Source organism: Pocillopora verrucosa, chromosome 3, assembly GCF_036669915.1.
Source record: "Pocillopora verrucosa isolate sample1 chromosome 3, ASM3666991v2, whole genome shotgun sequence".
NCBI lineage: Eukaryota > Metazoa > Cnidaria > Anthozoa > Scleractinia > Pocilloporidae > Pocillopora > Pocillopora verrucosa.
In genome coordinates this window covers 14,350,157-14,368,015 of record NC_089314.1, presented here as the reverse complement: position 1 = coordinate 14,368,015, position 17,859 = coordinate 14,350,157, and the positions used below count along the sequence as shown (strand labels likewise).

General features: G+C 39.2%; 1 protein-coding gene across 1 annotated transcript; it reads left to right on the top strand.

Moving 5' to 3' along the window:
• Positions 1 to 5,115: 5,115 nt before the first annotated feature.
• Positions 5,116 to 13,585, top strand: LOC131773312 (carbonic anhydrase 3-like). Its single transcript, XM_059089307.2, has 8 exons — positions 5,116 to 5,361; positions 9,377 to 9,434; positions 10,088 to 10,383; positions 10,482 to 10,577; positions 11,127 to 11,208; positions 11,425 to 11,591; positions 12,286 to 12,345; positions 12,956 to 13,585. The coding sequence occupies exons 1-7, from the start codon at positions 5,170 to 5,172 to the stop codon at positions 12,337 to 12,339; spliced, it is 945 nt and encodes a 314-aa protein (XP_058945290.2). The 5' UTR covers positions 5,116 to 5,169; the 3' UTR covers positions 12,340 to 12,345; positions 12,956 to 13,585.
• Positions 13,586 to 17,859: the final 4,274 nt, after the last annotated feature.

Below are 17,859 nucleotides of genomic sequence, written 5' to 3'. Positions count from 1 at the left end.
AGGGAGTTTTTGTTCAGGGGGTCTGATGGGTTTTTGGGAAGTTGGTATGAAACTATTTCGATCAATGTTCTCATCTCAGTAGATGTCAGCATCTCGAAATACACTAGCGTGGGCTTAGTCGGCTGGTAAGATCCTGTTAGAGTCATTTTGTTCAAGGTATTTTCAGGGCTTTTTGCATTTCCTTCGTGCTGTTGGGCATATATGGTTTCGCTTGTTGCAGAACAGAGTAACTGAACTCTAAATCGTCTTTGATATGCAGATTTTTGGGTGCTTATGTTTTGCATCGATAATAAAGCTACAAATGTGGCTCAGTTTTAATTCAAAATTTCACAGCTAAAATTGACGCTATGAACTTAACATTAAAAACAACCTAAAGACAAGGAGTTGTATACTTCCTGTGCAAGTGACGAGTTTTGAACTGAATTTTGAGCGGGATATTGATCAAGTGAAGCCTTTAAGTGCTACTGTGGTTCTTTCTTTATTCGCTCCGAGCTTTCGCCGTTCTACGGCATCATCAGGGAGGACGATAAAATATTTGCGCTATGGTTTTAAACGTTGGAGGTGCCACTGTAAATTAGCATAGTGTAAAACTAGCTAGTAGGACGCATGAAAACTAATGGCGTGATAAAATGTTCTAAAATATGTGTTAAAAACAGTTAATTAAAATAGCTCATTAAAATAGAAGATCGTTAAGTTCAGTGCATTCCTCACGGGAGTTCTGTCCCGGCTTGTGCTTTCTGATGTAATACGCTTCGTACAATCGCAGATTGACGGGGTCATTTTCACGCGTGATTACTTTGACTTCAATGTTGTGGCTGTTGTTGCGATAGCGTGTTGTGAGATGTTTTTTTACCGACGAGTTGTCGTTGGTCAAGTGTTCTTTTGTTCGATCATGTAGGAATCGTGTCGTGCTTCCGATTGAATATTCGTATATTCATGGATGGTGCGTTCTGGATATCCGTTGAGGCGGAGAATTCTCCGTACCATACATGAAACAAAACACCTGCAGAATCATCAAAGAGACCCCCAAACACAGACAAAAGAGTGGCATTATCTCAAAATCCCGTTCATCTCAAAACGGCTAAAACGAAAAATCACGCGAATCTTCAAGAGAGAAAACATCCCAGTGCGAATTGCCCACAAGTCCTACACTCTGAGACAAGCCCTTTCACACAACACAACAGAAAGGAAATGCAACAGACCAAACTGCCCCATCGCAGACACCAATTTATGCCTACAGAGAAACACCGTTCATCAGCTCACGTGCAAAGCTTGTGGCGAATATTACATCGGAAGCACGACACGATTCCTACATGATCGAACAAAAGAACACTTGACCAACGACAACTCGTCGGTAAAAAAAAATCTCCCAACACACCATCGCAACAACAGCCATAACATTGAAGTCAAAGTAATCACGCGTGAAAATGACCCCGTCAATCTGCGATTGTACGAAGCGTATTACATCAGAAAGCACAAGCCGGGACTGAACTCCCGTGAGGAATGCACTGAACTTAACGATCTTCTATTTTAATGATTTATTTTAATGAGCTATTTTAATTAACGGTTTTAACACATATTTTAGAACATTTTATCACGCCATTAGTTTTCATGCGTCCTACTAGCTAGTTTTACACTATGCTAATTTACAGTGGCACCTCCAACGTTTAAAACCATAGCGCAAATATTTTATCGTCCTCCCTGATGATGCCGTAGAACGGCGAAAGCTCGGAGTGAATAAAGAAAGAACCACAGTAGCACTTAAAGGCTTCATTTGATCAATATCCCACATCACTACGACATGCTACTAAAGGACACGTTCAAAGGTTTAGTTAAATTTTGAGCGGTGTAGAACGATTAAAGAAAATGTGAATTTAACAGCGACCGCCTTTCAGAGGATATAAAGAGCTTATATCCTCTTACCGCATTTTGCCTACTGTTGCCTTGGTCACATTGAAGGCAACGAATGATGATAACAACTAAATTCAACTGCACCAATCGGTACCAGGACTAAAAACAGGCGAGGATGGAAAGTAATCTAAAAGGAATTTACACCAATTGCAACAGACCACCATGATACATAATGCCGTGCCACAACCAGTCGACCACATCGCCTGAAGAAGACTTGCAGTAAGCTGTCGAAACGTTGCGTTCCACATCAAGTGACTTTGTCGTGAGACAACAGAACAAACTTATAATATCATCAAACTAACACGACGAACAACAACCTATTTCATAGCAATTTATTGCTTGTTTCTGTAGTTGGAATTGCTCAGTTTTTAGTTTTTTTTTTACCTTAACGAACGAAAGAAATACTTCACCTTTAAAGAAACAACTAAGCTGTCAGTGGGCTAGTAAGCAATAAGCTCATTTTCTTTTGTCAATTGAGTTGATAATGCAAATTGGCCACCTTAAAGAGTTTCTAAGGCTGACGTTTCGAGCGTTAGCCCTTCGTCAGAGCGAAGCACCACAGTTTCTTTAGAAACTTATCCTTTTGAACAACAAGTTAATTATAGACACAAGTTTTCTAAAGGTAAATAAATCGCTATAGAACTCGAACAGAGATTAGATGGAGACCGAACAAGAGACAAGCTATATAGATGAAGCGAACTAGCATTCGTTATGGCGGCTAATTTACCTAGCCTCATGAACCAATAGTTGATGAACACCTCCTAGGTTCACCGGCGACTATCTGTTTACATTTGCGTGTCAGCTTCCTCACACAAAGAACTAATGGGGCCTTTATTTTACAAAGAATTTAGTAAACATAGCAACCACCGCTGTGTCGAGCCATGAGAGCCCACTCAACTGTTTTCTTAATTGGTCACATGAAGAACATATGAAAGTAAAGTAAACGTTAATTTGGACTGCATTGCAGACGATAACTTTAAAAAAAATGCGACGCTTCCAAGGGATGTTACTTCTGCCAGTTGAAGTTTTAGCTTTGTTTCTAAAAAACTTTGACCAGCAACAAGAATTTGACTGTGATAATTGATGTCCGAAGAACTCGACCAAAACCGATGTTCCAGAATGTTACTTCGAGTTGAGGTTGTTAGTTTGGAAATTTTATGATGTTTTCTCTACTGTAATTAAATCTTGCCTTTCATTTAATCGCTCATATTATTCTGTTTGTCTGTAGAACATGATCCCTTTACATATATCAGTCGCCAAATTTAAATGAGAATTTTTTTTGATCTAGAAATGCAGGTAACATCAGTAAGTTCTCTTATATTTGGATCTCAACTTCTGGACTCAGCTTGGACTCGATTTAGAGAGCACCCCCAAGTTAACAAATTCAATCTTTTAAAGTAAACACCACCTCATTTTTTCTTCATGTTATACTTTCTTTACTGCTTTCGAAGGTTGCTACTGTATTTTTTCTACTCTCCATAATAATTAGACAGCGGAAAAAAGTCAGGAAATCGGATAAATCGATTTTAAGTCGACATTAGATTTAAACAACATACCACGCTTTGGTTTTTTTTTAGTACGCAAAAAAGTCACACTAAGTTGCAATTGATCCACTGAACTTTAAAAGAAATCTTGCCTGTGCAAAACAGCTTTAACTGGACAGCAAAATAATATCAACAATAACGCCTCCGAGGATAAGATGTCTCCTCATTTCCCTTTCCGTCTGGAAAATATCTTCACGAAATCGAAAGACATCGATATAATCGGCTTAAAGTGTACTCAGACGTCAAGTGTAACAAAGAGTTGTGACTCACAAAGACACCAGTTCTGTACTTTAGCCTTTGTGCCAATCCGGAAAATAAAATAATTTTGTGCCAATCCGGAAAACAAATAATTTTTGTAAGCCGATAGCCACTAGGCTTGTTTTTGAACGATTTAAGATTTACAAACTCAAAGTGCGGAGTGCGTGGTAGCGGATCTACTTTCGACTTTCGTATCGCCACCACTCTAAATAAATTTTGCCACCCGTTTATTCCATCAAAACGATACTTTAAGGAAGAAAAGATCTTCCGTGACCTAAATTACGCAGTCATGGTCAAATCCGCCATAAGCCTAAGCCCTTTGGACGTTGCCTGTTTTTATGAGGCAAAATTTAACAACTACCTCCACCAGTAATGACCTTGAAATGTTATGTAGCGTTTACCACAAACTACACAGAGTTCTCGCCACCTCACATCATAAACCGCATCAAAAACCGAGCATATTTATGCACAGGTTCATGCTATATTTAATTTCAGACATCTTCTTTTTATCAGCAAGGGCGCTTCATTTTCCTCATTTCCAGCTTTTTCTGTTTTGTGGTAACATGGTTCGGTGCGCCCAAGGAGTAGAAAACAGTTGTTTTGAATAGCTAGTTTCTTGATCCATCAATTGAAATTTTCTACGTCTTTGACTTAGTTAAGTCACGAAATTGTTTCAATCATGTGACTCATAAACCCGCCTTCCCTTTGGAGCAAAGTACTTGCTTGAGAAGAAAGAATAGCAAGGATGGCCTTGGATTTGCAATATTTCAACGGGTGCAAACAACAAAACTGAAAAAAAACTCAAATTGGAACATTAACCTTAATCCTGTCTAGGAACAAATCATAGCAAGAAAACCGTTATAGACCAAAAATTTATATGGAGTGTGGCTTATCGACCACATCCACCCAAGTCTAACATATTCTAAAAGAATATTTATTTCGTAAAGCAGACCATGCGTGTAGACTGTGTTTCGTCACCAATTATTCCTTATTCAGGGCTTCCAGTCCAATCCATTAGAGACTGTAATACTCAACACGCTGTAGACCATACTTGGTATGGCAGGATACACGCGTCTAAGCATGTAATAAGGGATTTCCCCTGGGATATTTCCTTTTCTCCGCATGAAGCAAAGGGTAAAAGGAAACGTCGATATGGAAGCAAGAAGGTTTATTTTTTGGAGATATTAGCATTCAGGTCTTTTTAATGTTCATGTTTAAACTTTCGATAACCAATTTGCAGGGCCCTTCAGGAAATCTACAGTAAATCAACCCTGTAGATAAGTACAGGGCATTTGAATCAAATCAAAGCACAGTAAATTAATCAATTATTGATAGCCTCGCAAATAATTATAGATGATGACCTTCTTATTGGCTACTGAAGTTATTTGCGGATATCATACTGGGTGGACCAAAAGAAAAAAATTCATTTTCAACCATTTCCTTGCGCTCAAGCAAAATGCATAGTGCTCGCGAAATATGTTTCCTGGTCATTTTTGGACACATTTCATTCTTCACGAGCGCCAAAATGTCTCATCAACAAACTAGTAGGCTCGAAAGGTTCTACTCTCTGAATTGTAGCTGCACAGACAGATCAGAGAGTTTGAATGCACCGAACGGATGGCGTCCCGACCGGGAGTCATATTTGCCGGTGAGTTATCGGTTTTTCATAGATAGGGAACCATTACAAAGCGGAGTTGAAGTCAAAGCAAATTTTTAAAATACATCTCTTTAGAGACACGCAGATGTCAGATGTCTTATTAGCCAACTTCGACATCGAAGATATACGTTTTTTTTGCTTAGTCCTACAGATACATTTACTGATCATATCAATATTCCGATCTATTGATGAAAATTTTCCGTGTGTAAGTATTTTGCATCAATGAAAGACATGAAAACGAATTGAAGCAGCTCAGCTTGGGTAAAATTTATACGACTCAAACTGGTTCGTTGACCTTGCTTCGTTCCCTGTTGTTTCGACCAGCTAGGACAAATACCTGTGAAGTTTGCAAACGAGTTTGCTATATAAAGGGGACAGAAAAGCAAAACATCATAGGAATAATATGAGCGAAATACGGACAAAACTCAAAAAAGCGTCATATTCATTCAAATATTATTCAATTCATAAAAATGGCTTTTGCTGGTAAAAACATCTGTGTTGATGTCTTAAGCAGATCACGTGCGTGACATATCAGTATTCTTGGCGGAGAAAGATTCCGTAATTTTTTGTGCTCATCAGGCGAAAACATTCCGCAAAGTGGACTTTTTTCCATACAGGAGTAACTTAAAACTACTTGAAAACATCTACTCATAGCGTTTTCAAGCACGATAACTTTTTGCTCAGTGATAGAGGAAGAATGGTCACGAATTGCCTGCGCGTGATTTGGCAGACATATCTCTTTCACGTGAGAGCAAGAACGCGAAAATAGGAAGGGGTTGAAACCAGTAAAGGTGGCATTGGAGCAGTGTTCGGCGAGATTTTCGCATTTTTTTTTTTACTTTGAACCCCTAGATTGGATTTGAAGCGAACGAAATGTCTAGTCGTGAGGATTTCCAATTTTACACTTGACAGGAGACCGGAAGTAAGGAAAGGCAGTAGCGTTACTTGTCTTTTATTTCATATCAAAGGAAGCTCAGTATTTTAATACCGGATGTACTTAATATGTTTGTACTCTTCTGAAATCTCCTCTGCAAAAAGAAAAATAAATACTCGACTCTCCTATTTCTCCCAATACAAAGTCTTCATCACTAGAACAAGTGGGTAATGCCTCATCCCCTTCATCTACCTCACATTCATCATGATCATCCACCTCTTCCAAATAAAGAACTTCCTTTTTCTTCTGTGGGTGAACCTCTACATGATCACGGGCATATATTTGCATGACCCTCCCCCTCTTAACTGCCCATTTTTCATGACCCCTCCCTTTTCTGAGGCTCAAAAAGTTGTGACCCCCCCTCTGTTTCCACCCCCCTCCCCCCTGCTAATTTCTGACAAGTCCCTAAAAACTATTTGACAGCAACCTGCCGCACCTAATCCTCCCTGTTAGATCATTAACGCTTTTAGGCTTTCGTCAGCTGTTACAGTATTTTAGCCTTTTAGCTAAAAATTGGTTTAAATTTTGGTTCTGTTGCAAAACTTGTGTCCAGCTTTCCACCCCCTTCTCGCTTGAAAGGAAAATCCAGTAACAGTTCGAGTGAGTTTTATTTTCCTTTTTCCAGACGAGTGTGGGTAAGTTCAGCCTATATGACAGTCACGCGAACGGCGCATGGCAGCCTTCATTCATATTTTTTAATTATATTTTTCGGTATTTTCGCTTTCCCGCCTCAAAAGCTAAAAGGGAAATACATCTTTTCTTTTGGACTATTAAGTCAGCCCCGTCAGTAAGTCCTTTCGAAATTTTTTTACCAATGTCTAAACCTCTTCCTTGTTCATGTAACAAGCTCTTCATTGTTGGACAAATTATCCTTGTCCGAAACATAGGAAATGCATAGAAAAAATTATGGATAATATCCCTTGTGGAGAAAAGATGTAAAGGGCGATTGGCTCTCTCCATTCAAGAGGAGAAGGATGGGCCCATCATGCCCGCTTAGGAATATTCGCTTTTTTCCCTTGAGAATATATTGCTTTAGGTAAATATATAAAAATCATATATGTGAACTGCGGTTGAAGAAACGAATATGGAAGCGATCCCCGCGTCCGTGTAACTGCAGACTGCTAAGAGTCACGTGACCAGACTCTAGCGGTCACGTTCGCCGTTGCGGTCCACGTTTTAATTTCGGGCACGGCAGTTTTAGGCAAGTCAACTCTCTCGCCACTTTTCTTCGTCCCTTTCGAAAGGTCTAACGCATGTCATGTAAATATATGTGAGATGAGTTCTTTGTTTTCTAGCCGATCCTTTTGGGACGCTAAAGAACTAAATTTTTAGCCTCGTTTAGTGTATAAAATGAAGGACATCCATCCTGACTGTAACTCAAGATGTTGGTGCACATATTGATTGTCATTAGGTGAAAGTAGGCGTCGATCCAAAGGGCTGAAAATCTCAAAACTTCTAACTTCTAACCTCAAACAGCTTATGGCGTGGTTTTAGATTTGCGGTGAACACACCAAACGTGGATCTAAACTCTCTAACGTAATTTTAGGCAGACCCCTTTAAATTTAGTCGTCGTTGTACCCGTTCGGGGTGCTTACTCAACCTCCATCCATTCGCAAAAAAGCAAATTTTAATCGAGAAATTTCGGGATTAATTCTCGTGCGCGGGGAACAAGGGGAACACTTGACCCAACACTGTGACGTGATTGTGTTAAAAAATTAACAGTTTTCATCCGTTCACCCACGGACAACAAAACAGCGTTTTTAAATATCTTCACTCTGGAGAATGCTTTTGAAATGATGCGTTTTCATTGACTGATTTTTTTGCCAAATCGGAGAAAATAATTTCTGCTTTCAAACGCGAACGTATACGTGTAGAGGGGGCCTCTATACTGTAGCTCCGAACACTCACTTGAGTCAATGGCAACCTTACCACGGGATCACACGTACGTAAATATTTAACTTTACTGCACAAGAATCTGCACCAGACGCTTTACAAAGTTCACGCTAAGATATCACTCGACGTATCCCTTTTACAATAGGAATTAAGTTGGGATTTCTCTATTTCATTGCGACGCCACTCGCATCAGATCCAAACGATTCCAAAGAAGGGAAGCTGAATAGGGATCTTGCTTACCTTACAACTACAGAGCAGAAAACAACATTCGGTCAAAATTAAAATATCTTACATAATTTGAGACTTTCTGAGGGTAATTGAAACAAGACCATACCAAGATTAGTGCGATTTCCATAAAAACCGAAGTATAGAGTTGCTGATTCGAAAAAAAAGAGGTCTGTATTGACCTCAGATGATCTTTAAGACCCCTTTTCTCAAATAATTCTTATCAAGCTGTTGTCCTACTGTTCATACTCGTGCAGCTCAGAATTTGGCTGTTTACTGTTCTTCAATAATCGCACGATGAAAATTTGATTCAAAATTCTCCTAACAGTTATTTAGCTAGTTGGGTTCTTTATTTATTGGGTGCTCGTAGTTAACGCACTTAGACAAAGGATAGATGCTCTAAAAGATCAAACACTTTTGAAAAAAGCCTAACTGATTGTTTACTTAAACTCGAGCTGCAACTGCTATAAATTTGATCTTAAGGCAAAGCAAAAGCTAAAATAACTTATGATCTCTCCGTTACTGGAGTTAATTTGAGAAAAAAAAGATAATTTCTGCACAACTTAGCAATAGAAGTTCATAAAATACTATTGATAATAGGGATCAGATAATGAATGGAGGTTCATTACAAATTCATATCACACAAAGGTACCCTTTTTTCGATCTCATGTACTGAAAGCAAAACTCAAGCCACCAGAAACATCATTTAGAACAAAGGATAACATAACTAAGAGCTAAAGAGAATTATAAGTAAAATAGAAGAAAGAACCCTAGAGCGCGGGAAACGTGGGTGCCCAAGACTCAATTGGCTTTATTTTTGCATTTAATTGATGGAAAAAAGTGACACAGAGTTCTCAAGAACTTACTGAAGCAATGAATGCACCCCTACATTACTTTTGCTTCAATCAAAACTGATCTTAGTATGCTAGCTGATTTGTTTTTATGAATTTTTAGATTCAATCTGCTGCTAGTTCGAGCTCTGCAGACATACGGCTTGTGGAAGACCTAATGAGTGAGTCCTATTTTGCATGATCAATACATGAATTTCTTTATTTCTGTCAACATTTTTTGTTTCGTTTTCTCGTGTGTCTATTTCTTTATCTGATTGACCTTCGTGACTTATTTCTCTGTTACTTGGTTTACTTATTTCTTCATTATATCCTTTTGTTTGTTTATCGTCCTTCTGTCGATTTGGTGAAATTTAAACTCACTGCTGAACAAACTGTGATGGAACTGAACCCAATGAATATGCTGGTAGCTCAGAAATTGAAATCGCTGAGATTTCATTTCGATTTGGTGAAATTTAAACTCACTGCTGAACAAACTGTGATGGAACTGAACCCGATTTGGTGAAATTTAAACTCACTGCTGAACAAACTGTCATGGAACTGAACCCAATGAATATGCTGGTAGCTCAGAAATTGAAATCGCTGAGATCCGGGAAAACTAGACTTTTATCTCCCTTAGTGATATAGCCTTTCAAGTCATTTATGGTACTCTCAAGCCAAACGATAATTTCTCCAGGGCAATTTCTTTTAAGTTTTGAGCAAAGATGTACCAATTGCTAAATCTGAAGGTTTCTGCCGCAGTTTCATCGCAGATCTAGGGGTGTACACCAGCAATCAAAAGGGTTGAAGGTTAAAGTTGTATCATCTACATTTCTAGTGGATGGAAACATTGTCGGAATGATGCATTTGGATGTAAGGCAAGTCAACACGGATTTTCAGAACCCGCTTAGAATAAGTATTGAATCGGAAGCCGGAATTGTATCAGGCCACTTTTTCAACTTCTACGACCATAAGCCAACTTTTAAACTGGACACCAATGAGCAGAAATCAATTTCACTCTCTGGTGGGTCGTTGACAGCGCCATACGTCATGGATCAATTTCATTTCCATGTCTACTGCACAAGGGCGGAGGCTGAGCTCAGTACGCTCGATCGGGTACAAGTACCTGGCGAGGTAAACGAAAACATTTCAACCAGTTTGTTCCAAACCTCTGAGAGGTCTTGAGAATTTTTAACAGGCATATATTCCTGCTCTGTATCATTTATTTGCAGTTACACCTAGTGTTCTTCCGAGAGAAATATCAGTCTTATAACAAGGCTATGCACAAATTTGAAGATGGGCTTGCCGTCATTTCAATTTACTTGGAGGTCAGTAGTATTTTTCTTAAAATGATTTCTGTATTCCTTGTAAGACTGTGATCTCAAAAGACTGTTGGCTCATTCAAGATGAACTACGTCCGTAAAATATTCTGAGTTTTCCTTTGGAAACATTTACAGTTACTTGCCAAAATAAAACATGAATTATCTTAACTCCGAATGGAACTTAAGTTCTTGAGAACTTCTTCCTCCTTCTCCACTCCCCCCCTCCCACACCCAGACACCAAAGTTAGTCGCTCAGGATAAAGGCGCTTCTTTATGCTTCTTCATTTTCGCTCCACGGAGCGAAAACAGCAAAATTGTGTGTTTACGAACATGAGCTCTTGGTGCAAGTTAAAAGCAAAGCCTTTAGGGCAGATTTTCAAAATTCTTATAAACGATAATTTTCCAATTTCCCAGAAGTGAGTGCAACTTAAGAATTGTCTTATCGGTCCAGGAAAACGTAAAGGTTCTATCGATTTCCGTTGATTCTAAATCAAGAATGAGTATGTGTAGGAACTCGTTTCTAACTTCAACTCTTCATTTCAACTGGCTTTGTAGGTCGGAGAGGGCTTCAACACCACATACAGCGATCAGATAGCACACTTCTTATCTCATGTGGATTACATTTCACAAAATGAAAGTAAGAATTGTTCTGAAAAAGTCATTGCTAGGTTGGAAACCATAGTCTAACGTTTGAGAATTCCACTTTCCACTGCCCCCACCCTGTAACGAAGGTGTTTATACGTATAACACTATACTTAAGCGAGAGCGAGAGCGAGAGCCTGGGTATGTGCTTGTTCGATATTTATGACCAAACTAGACGTTTAGTTAAGAATACGTTTTTCCTCCTTGTTAGATCACACGGTGCCAACAACTGCGTCAGTCAAACAGTTAGCGGCCCCTGTTTTAAAGAAGCATGGGCAGTACGATGCGTACCGAGGAAACTTAGTGGAACCTATCCAATGCAGTGATTGTGTGGACGTTCTCGTGATGAAAGAACGATTTAAATTGTCCGTTAAACAGGTAAAATACCGGTTAGACAGCAACTTTTTAACGCCTATTTGCTGTGACTGAATTGTTATTGGTAGCTGCGTAGCTCACGGCTACAAGTGTTCGATGAAAGCAAAAGGAGCGAGGGGACGAGTAGTAGAGCTCCCTTAAAAACCTTCATCTCTTTCGGTCCCTTCGAAGTTCAAAGCTATGGAGCGCACAAATTACTGCAAAGGTTGCTGGGATGCCGGTGTCTAAATATTGTTGTAGATGCCTCCTTGTTACTTTTTTCTAAAAACTTACTAATGGAACAGTGTTCTCTTATTTTCTACTAGCCTAAGGCAGGGATGCTGGAATTCTTTTACAATTATAAGATCATTCTTTGTCAATAAGTCATATTTTCTGTTGTCTAAAATATTCTCCATAACCAATGATTCCACGATACACTTAACGTTGATTCCTAACTGTAGGTTACGAAAGGGAGAGGTCTAGAAACATCAGAGCTATTCATGAACAATGAAAAGGCAAGCTTTGATTTCCACTGAGAAAAAATATATGAAAGCATCTCTGAGAGAAATACTTAGGGAAGGGAACGAAATGTAAACGTTTTCGTGAGAACGACGGTAAACGGGTACCGTAAGCCGTTAGAGTTTAGCACACTCTAACATAGTTTGATCTTTCACTCGTTTTTATTCCAGTGCTCTTTTCTTCTTCTTTTCTTGACCAGTTGACTGAATTCAGGAAGGCACCACACTGTAAGGAAAATGACTGGGGGTTTTAAGATCTGGTAAGTCGAGAAACTATGATACATGAATGAAGTAACGTTTAGAGCTGGTACACCTACTTCTTGACCATAACCCAGCCTAAAATATTTAACTTGAAGGATACATTACCCGTATACAACACTCTGACTCGTGGACTGTAAGTCGCAAAAGCAAATCCAAAGTGATCATAATGGACGCCAGACAGAACAAGTCGCGATATGTTACAGCTTTGCGACTGATTGTTTGAGAAGATCGTGTGAGTTTTCAGTCACAACCATTCACATAGCCAAATCAAACGATCCAATCCTGGGCTAATTCCGATACTAAAGGGCGAATTGATGTAAAATCAAAAATCGCCGTATAGCTTTTTTGAAAGATTGACAACAGAGGGCACCGCCAGATTCCAGGTGTGTGTTTTCTCTTTCAAAGAAGTTCAGGTCAATTTGTAGAAACCAAACAAATCCAGTAAAGAAGCCTTTGCGGAAAACGCCTCCATCAAGTTTTGGAAATTCTAACCTAACATTACAGTGTGGGTAGGGGTTAGGGGAGAGGGAACAGATTAAAATTTTTCTTTGATGTCATCTGAATATTTTTTTTAATTCGCTGAATCGTTTTCTTCTATTCTTAACGCAGTTTAAGAGTACCTTTCGAATCCAGCTGCTGGAATTTTTTTAACACTGAACGACTGGACCACCAGGTGGTGGAAACACTGAAAGAATAAACCAATAACAAAAACAAAAAACCAAAAAAGGGGACCATTGAAATGCCACAGCTGAAGTAAACGACACTTCTAACCCTGGAGCTGCGATGGAACAAATTAACATTACCTTTCTCGATGCTTGTGAAAATCGTTCGTGCGTTTTCGTGCGATCAAGATTTTTTTCATTTTGCGCCAAACTTATAGCTAGCAATCCAGATCCTCTTGAAAAAAAATAGTTCTAACCTTGATTTTTTTTATGCAGTTTAAGTCGAGTTTTGAATTTTCCGACCCTTAATTTAAAACTCGAGCTATGAGGGAAGCCTCCGACAAAGTTAGAACATTGTTTATCATTCATATTCCTGCGGAGAAAATTGTCCGTCGAGTCGTGAGTCTTTGAAATCTTTGAAAATATGGCATATTGCCACTTCACCTCCATTGTTTATTTTTTAACAAAAGTAACATAACTAATTGGTAGAATGGCTAAGTATTGAGTGTGACTATAAGAAGAGAGGTTGAATGTAGAATTTTGCTTATGTAATTAAAAAGGTGGGTTTCTTAATGTTGTTCATGTTTTTTCCGGTTCTTCATACTTAAAACAATTTTTTTTACATTGATGGGAAATCATCGATTGCATACCTGAGCGAGTAATGAGGAATTTATCTGCGGCACGAATAAACTCTCTACCATCTCAACACCAAAACAATGCCTTTGAAGGAGACCACCATCTCCATGACAGGCCGTGCACACGAAGCTGGAGAAATTAAAAAACCTAACTTTACTCGCTCCCAAAATTTGCTATCGTAGCTCAGTTGGTAATGGCACCCAAGAAAATATAATCTCTTGTGGTCCCTTACTAATTTATGAGTAACACAGGTTCAAAACCTATCGATCGGTGCTTGACCTTTTTCAGACCTCGCGAGAATCGCTTCGTTTCTTTTCCCTTTTTACAAAAACAATTTTCACCTCACCCTAAATGAGGCTTCGTAACCCAAATGTTAGAGGTGCCCTTCTAGTAAATGAAAGTCAGGAGAGGCACGGTTTCGAGACCTGCTGAAGTTTGACAACGCCAATATTGCAGTTTTAAGTAAACAGGAAACATTCTGAAAACAGAGCTTAAAGAGAGGCTAGCCACACTCCTCTTTATATTTCTATAAGATGATCTGGTCACTGATTATTGGGCCTTGAGAATGTGACATATTAACCCGTAACCCTTTGTTTAAACAAAAAACCAAAAAAGGGGACCATTGAAATGCCACAGCTGAAGTAAACGACACTTCTAACCCTGGAGCTGCGATGGAACAAATTAACATTACCTTTCTCGATGCTTGTGAAAATCGTTCGTGCGTTTTCGTGCGATCAAGATTTTTTTCATTTTGCGCCAAACTTATAGCTAGCAATCCAGATCCTCTTGAAAAAAAATAGTTCTAACCTTGATTTTTTTTATGCAGTTTAAGTCGAGTTTTGAATTTTCTGACCCTTAATTTAAAACTCGAGCTATGAGGGAAGCCTCCGACAAAGTTAGAACATTGTTTATCATTCATATTCCTGCGGAGAAAATTGTCCGTCGAGTCGTGAGTCTTTGAAATCTTTGAAAATATGGCATATTGCCACTTCACCTCCATTGTTTATTTTTTAACAAAAGTAACATAACTAATTGGTAGAATGGCTAAGTATTGAGTGTGACTATAAGAAGAGAGGTTGAATGTAGAATTTTGCTTATGTAATTAAAAAGGTGGGTTTCTTAATGTTGTTCATGTTTTTTCCGGTTCTTCATACTTAAAACAATTTTTTTTACATTGACGGGAAATCATCGATTGCATACCTGAGCGAGTAATGAGGAATTTATCTGCGGCACGAATAAACTCTCTACCATCTCAACACCAAAACAATGCCTGTGAAGGAGACCACCATCTCCATGACAGGCCGTGCACACGAAGCTGGAGAAATTAAAAAACCTAACTTTACTCGCTCCCAAAATTTGCTATCGTAGCTCAGTTGGTAATGGCGCCCAAGAAAATATAATCTCTTGTGGTCCCTTACTAATTTATGAGTAACACAGGTTCAAAACCTATCGATCGGTGCTTGACCTTTTTCAGACCTCGCGAGAATCGCTTCGTTTCTTTTCCCTTTTTACAAAAACAATTTTCACCTCACCCTAAATGAGGCTTCGTAACCCAAATGTTAGAGGTGCCCTTCTAGTAAATGAAAGTCAGGAGAGGCACGGTTTCGAGACCTGCTGAAGTTTGACAACGCCAATATTGCAGTTTTAAGTAAACAGGAAACATTCTGAAAACAGAGCTTAAAGAGAGGCTAGCCACACTCCTCTTTATATTTCTATAAGATGATCTGGTCACTGATTATTGGGCCTTGAGAATGTGACATATTAAATATCCAGAGGCTCTCTGTTTCATGAAGCACGTAACCCTTTGTTTAAAAACGACAACAACAACAACATTTCTAGAGACTTCATGCTTTTATGAAGCATACAGCCCTTTGTTATTAACAGCGAAAACAGTAATACCATAGGGAAAATGTACTTAATATGTTTCTGAATAAACTGTTTCTTTACGCCAGTGGGAGAGTAAAACGCCCATGTGAATGTGAATGTGTATTTATATACCGCACATATCACATACTGTCTCAAGGCGGTTTACAATTCTAATTGAGTGAGATCGAACGTCAGCTTGTAAAGGCGCCTCTGGCTGCCGCTATCAGTCCATATTTGATCTCACTTACCCACCCAGCCCATGCATGAAATGTACAATGAAACAACAGATAGACCACCACACCGGGAACTACGCCCCCTACTCTTTTCGACAAGTGTGTGGGTTCTTTAACGTCCACTGCTGACCATGTAACACTGAAGATGCAGAGACGGGGCCTACGGTTTATAGTCCTTATCCGAGAAGACTTGAATGTCTAACCATTTGCTGGTACAATTACAAAGGCAGCACATTCGCCTCAGTTATTTTAAGACCCTGAGTGTTGGTCCGGTCTGGGGCTCGAACCCTCGACCTCCCGCACAGCAGACTGGCGCTCTACCAACTGAGCTAATCAGGCGGCGGTTAAAGCCCATCGGACTAACTTCTCAAGGTTGACAAAAGGTCGAAAGACCGCCTGAGCGAATTATAAGAGGTGGATGTCTCGAGCTTTAGCCATCTGCCTAGACGAAGTACAAGTGAAGGAAAAGACTAGGACAAGATTTCCGAACAACCCTCATGCTTCATTATGTAAACAGTTCTTAGATAAATAAAACAATGACGAAAAAGATACATTGCCCTCAGACAAAAGCTTTGTTTAAGAATTGTACAGGCTTGAACAGACATTTTTCGAAGACTTGCTCTCTCTCTGATCAAAATCCCAAGTTTAACCTCCAAATCATAACATTTTACGAGCAAACACCGAAGCAAGTTATTTGTTTTCAATGACCTCTGCGATACCGGTGCAGTGTTCTGGTCACTGTGTTGGTTCCAACACAGGGACCAGGTTGAAAATATTTACTGAATTTTAAGCATCACGCAAACATCCTGATGTATTTAACCCCTTATAATTACATGATCCTTGTTAAATGAAGTGGATGACGAAGTTGAAGAAGAGATGCATCTAGATCTGAGGTCAGTTAACGTCAAGTCTGAATACCCACTTCAAATTCACATTGACAAGAGCAACGGGGCTCTATCTGGTCACTTTTTCAACTTCCACAATCACAAACCAGAAGAAGAAGAGATGCATCTAGATCTGAGGTCAGTTAACGTCAAGTCTGAATACCCACTTCAAATTCACATTGACAAGAGCAACGGGGCTCTATCTGGTCACTTTTTCAACTTCCACAATCACAAACCAACATTTAAACTTCTCGCCGAAGATCAGGAAACGGCTTTATTGACTGGAGGATCTTTAACAGTGCCATATGTCATGAACCAGTTTCATTTCCATGTCTACTGTACAAGGGGCCACTGACAGAGCTGCCGCAAAGTTTGTGCATCATGAAAATTTGTCACTTTTAGGCTAAAAAGTGCAAAATTTGGGGTTCATTTTGCACAGTCCGTTTTAATCAACTTTTTTTAGCCTGCCATGTTCTCTCTTGGATTATCATATTGCTTTGTTAATTTCTCAGCCTGACCGAAATCGTGTTTTGTGGCCTCTTTAGTACAGTTGAAGGTTTTGTACGTTACAAAACGATCCAAAATGTCCGGTGACGGACAATATTGTTGTCCAGAGCGAGAACAGAAGTCTTTCACTCTTGCCTCATTTTAAATGCCATTATCAGGGTCCCAAATCTCTTAACCAATTTTCGTCCTTGGGGTACAGAACGGATAAAAAAACCTAATTTTGCAGTAGCCCTATTCCCTTTTTCCGAGGAGACTGTTTTCAAAATATCGTGTTTTCCTAGCCACGGTCACAGAGGAGTATGCCGTGCACTTCAACCGTACTTCGGGTCAGCCGGATGCACCGACTGACCATTATTTAACATCGCCATTGGAGGTCAGTAGAGCCTTCAAACAATTTCGTAGTTTGGCTTAAATAAAACAAACTTAATAAATCGAACATACCAAAGAAATATCATCTTTTTCTTTCATTCTAAAAAAAAATATACAACCCACAATTTCACATTTAACTATTTTATAGGTTACAGGGGATGAACAAGAGACGAACAACCCTAAAATAGAAAACTTTGCTCTTTTATGGACTACATTTCGCGTAGTGAGAGTAAGGCGCTTCAATACTCATAATTGCAGCCTATTTTGAGTTGTGGAACACAATTCAATCGAGACAGCAGAAACAACGTATTCCTGTCGAAAATGAGGACTTCTTAGTCGCCGAACAGTTGGAGAAG

Bases quoted from the DNA above. Each gene is read 5' to 3' on its own strand.
- LOC131773312 (XM_059089307.2), top strand. From the start codon at position 5,170: ATGCATAGTGCTCGCGAAATATGTTTCCTGGTCATTTTTGGACACATT. The intron at 5,362-9,376 runs GTGAGTTATCGG...ATGAATTTTTAG, and splicing joins ACCGGGAGTCATATTTGCCG to ATTCAATCTGCTGCTAGTTC. The intron at 11,209-11,424 runs GTAAGAATTGTT...CCTCCTTGTTAG, and splicing joins TTACATTTCACAAAATGAAA to ATCACACGGTGCCAACAACT.